Here is a 4,251-nt window from a genome sequence, read left to right on the forward strand (position 1 = left end):
ATAAAAGAAAAAAAAAGCTTTAATGAGATAAGTTGCCTTATGAATGAACGAGTTCCTGTCACTATAAAGATTTAAGTATGAGTAAGATGATATTCTTTCAGGGATGCCATGAGGGAGATTATTATTATAGTGCAAGATTATCCTATATGCACCCATCCTGCCCCTTACAACTTTTGAGATTATATAGTTCATGTTTATTTTGCCCACATTTTTAAATATATTAAAAAATATAGACAAAGTCAAGATTAACAAATGGCTCCCCTGGTGAACAAGTGGCTTTAATTTAAACAGAGTAAATCTATTCACTTCTATAATAGCACTTACAAATATCGCTATACTGGTTGCAATAATAACAACTTAATACCATTCTTTATGAATTTAAAATGAGAAGCAAATGCCACAAAGAAGGCCGGAATACCCCTGAGGAAGAGTCCCTTAGGGTGGTAGAAGTCTATTGAGATGCTTTTGTGTATGATCTATAGTTAAAAAAAACAAAAAAAAAAAAAACAAAAAATCTAGACTCAGAGCTTACTTCTTTCACAAATACTAACTCAAAATGAATCATAGACCTAAATATAAGATACAAACTATTCAACTTCTAGAAGATGATACAGGAGAAAATCTAGGTAGGTGGTCTTGGGTTTGGCAGTGACTTTTTAGATACAACAACAAAAGCATGATCCATGAAAGATACAGGATACCAAGTTAAATTTGAATTTCAGATAAACAACAAATAATTTTTTAATGTAAGTGTGTCTTGTGCAAAATTTGAGACATAATACACTAAAAATTTATTTGTTGTTTATCTGACATTCAGAGGTCCCTAGGTGGTGCAAATGATTTGCACTTAACTATTATAGGGTCCCTGTGAGTCAGAATTGACTCGATGGCACACAACAACAGCACTAACCTAAAAGTTGGTGGTTCAAACCCACCCAGAGGTGCTGCGAAAGAAAGGACTGGCTATCTGCTTCAATAAATATTACAGCTGAGAAAACCCCATAGAGAAGTTCTACTCAATAACACATGAGGTTGCCATGAGCCAGAATCAACTTGACAGCAAGTGTGGTTTTGGGTTTTATCTGAAATTCAAATTTAACTGTGTGTCCTGTATTTTATCTGGCTTATTCATGGGGATTGTTTACTATCTTCCCTACTTAGGCTGAGATGGTATTTCTAAAGTAGCTTCAATTATTATTTTTTTAAGTCATTGGATTTCTTGGTGCCCAACCTGGAAACAATAACCCCAGCAGAGACCACAGCACTTCATTCAAGAAAATGCTGAAACCCTCATCCCCTTCACCTTAAGTGTAATGGGCTGAAATTCCACGTGATGGTTCCAGTAGATAAGCTGCCTTTTGAAAGAGTGTTTAATAGATTTGGGACACACCAGACCTAGATTCCATATCTAACCGCCTTGAAAGCATGATTCCAAGTAGGTCTTTGTTGCCTTGATTTTGTAACACCCTCACGTCATAACAGGAATTGGAGAATCTTTTTAAAAAATCAAGTGAATTAAAATTATTTAGATTTGAGAAATTTGAAATAACACTGAACAAAATGGAAGCACCCTGGGATTTTGTAAATTTGGAGGCGAGGATGCAGAAATTTCTGCATTATTTATATTTCGGTATCATCAGAGAACTCCAGAAAGAGGAAAACTCAGTTAATGAGAATTAGAGGACAGGAACAAAGGGAACACTTGAGTAAAGTTTCTCCCTAGTTATTTTCTTCCTGCCGCACATCTTGTTTTCCTGACAATTCTAATTTCACTCATGCCTTCTATTCCCCCAAATTACAACCATCCAAGGGAATTACACCTTTGCTCTCAATGCAAAAAGATGAAATATATCTTTTTAGATGTAAATAATAAGACAGAAACACCAGACAACAAGAAATGAAAAACTTTCTTTACCTGCCCACTGTCCCATTGACTGCGCGAAAGACCTTGGTAAAACTTTCCAAAAGTGCAGGAAAATACATTTGGCGAATTTCACACACTTCACCAGGTAGACCAGGCACACCAGCACCCCTACAAAAATGAAGAACTGTTCCAGAAACTCTCCCATGCCTGAACTGCAGCAGATGCTGTTTCACACTTAGCCCTAGGCCCTGGCTGCTGTGGGACCTGTCTTATCATCACACTCAAGTCATTGGGTGCGTTCCAGCTGGGGGTGTGTAGATTAGAGTAACTTCTCTACACAATCCTCTGATTTATAGGCTTTTGCAGAAAGTATTCTTTCTAATATTCCTCCTAATATCTTTATAGCTTTGTTGGGATTTTGTTACTGTTGAGGAGATGGTGAAGAAGTGAAAGGAAAAAATGAAAAAGATAAAGCCTCCACACACACACACACACACAAAAGGACAGCCCAGTTGTTCTCTCCCAGAATTTGGAAATTGCAAAGGACATAAAATCCATGTCATTGATTTATTAAACAAATATTTATTGAGCACCTACTAGGGGTTGTAGACTGTTTATACTGTTCAAGGCATCAAGAATATAATAGTAAACAAGACAGAGTCCCTGCTGTGATAGAGCGTAGATTCTAGTAGGGAAGACAGACAATAAACAAATAAATATTGTCAGATGTAAGTGATATAAAGAAAAGTACAGTTGAGTGATCTGTTAGAATGACTAGTCAGCAAATACTTTAGGGAGGGTGTTCAGTAATGATTTTTGTGAAGGGGTTGTATTTTGATCTGAAAACTGAATGAAAAGAAGGTGCCAGCCCTGCAAAGATGAGTGAGAGGAGAACCCCACGCTGAGTGAACAGCTAGTGCAAATGCCCTAAGGTGAGAAAAATCAACATATTTGAGGAATAAATATGACTACACAGTATAGGGGGGCATTGGTGGTTCAGTGGTAGGATTGTCACCTTCCATGTGGGAAACCTAAGTTCAATTCCCAGCCAATACACCTCATGCACAACTACCACCTATCTGTCAGTGGAGACTTGCATGTTGTTATGATGCTGAAGGAGCCCTGGTGGGATAGTAGTTGAGAGCTCAGCTGCTAAGCAAAAGGTCAGCAGTTCAAATCCACCAGCCGCTCCTTGGAAACCCTATAAGGCAGTTCTACTCTGTCTTGTAGGGTTGCTATGAGTTGGAACTGACTCAACAGCACCTAACGACAATAACGACAACAACATGATGCTGAATAGGTTTCATTAGAACTTCCAGACTAAGATGGACTAGGAAGAAACATCTGACGATCTACTTCTGAAAAGCAACCAATGACAACTCTATGGATCACAACGGTCCAATCCCCAACCGATCATGGGGATGGCGCAAGACCTGACAGCATTTTGTTGTGCATGGGTCACCATGAGTCAGGAGTCAACAACAGCTACCAACAACAACACAGTAGAGGGACTGGTCTGTAGAGAGTGCGGGAATGAATAAGATAAGATCAGAGGGATGGGGAAGAGCCAGGTCTTCTTTGTAAGGAGTTTGGACTTTAGTCTAAACAGCTACAAGAAACCATTGAAGAAGTTTAGGTAATGGACTTATGTAATCTGAATTATGTTTTTCAAAGATCTCTCGGGTGAAATAAGTCAGACACAAAAGGACAAATATTATATGCTCCTACTTACATGAAATATCTAGAATATGCCAATGTATGTTGTTCTTGTTGTTAGTTGCAATCAAGTCCATTTCAACTAAATGTGACCCTGGTTACAGAGTAGAATTCTTCCATAGGGTTGTCTTGGCTGTAATATTTGAAGCAGATGGACAGGATTTTTCTTCTGCAGTACCTCTTGGTATTAACCTACAGGTTAGTCGAACACAAATCATTTGCACAAACCACCTAGAGACTTTGGCCAATGCATATTCCGACTCATAGCAACCCTATAGGACAGAGTAGAAGTACCCCATAGGGTTTCCAAGTAGTGCTGATGTTTAGTTAGCAGCCAAGCTCTTAACCACTGTGCCATCAGGGCCTAGGGGAGGGGAATTGGGAGTTACTGCTTAAAGGGTACTGACTTTCTATCTGGAGTGATGTAAAACTTTTGGAAATGGATAAAGGTGATGGTAGCATAACATGATGAACATAATTAATATCATTGAATTCTACACTTAAAAATGGTTAAAATGGCAAACTTTATATACACGCCTCTGTCAGTTTGTTGTATTGTGGTGGCTTGCGTGTTGCTGTGATATTGGAAGTTTTGCCACTGGTATTTCAAATACCAGCAGGGTCACCCATGGTGGACAGGTTTCAGAGGAGCTTCCAGACCAAGACAGACT

The 4,251-nt window shown here is 38.7% G+C and overlaps 1 protein-coding gene across 1 annotated transcript in view; it reads right to left on the reverse strand.

The window, feature by feature from the left end:
• HSD17B3 (hydroxysteroid 17-beta dehydrogenase 3) overlaps nt 1-2,124 on the reverse strand; it is a 39,456-nt gene extending 37,332 nt beyond the window's left edge. The window contains exon 1 of the mRNA XM_023735845.1: nt 1,916-2,124. Within this exon, the coding sequence (XP_023591613.1) occupies nt 1,916-2,069 (154 nt within the window). The 5' untranslated portion in view covers nt 2,070-2,124. The remainder of the gene's footprint in view (nt 1-1,915) is intronic.
• Nucleotides 2,125-4,251: the final 2,127 nt, after the last annotated feature.

This window comes from Trichechus manatus, unplaced genomic scaffold, assembly GCF_000243295.1.
Source record: "Trichechus manatus latirostris isolate Lorelei unplaced genomic scaffold, TriManLat1.0 scaffold00082, whole genome shotgun sequence".
Classification (NCBI taxonomy): domain Eukaryota; kingdom Metazoa; phylum Chordata; class Mammalia; order Sirenia; family Trichechidae; genus Trichechus; species Trichechus manatus.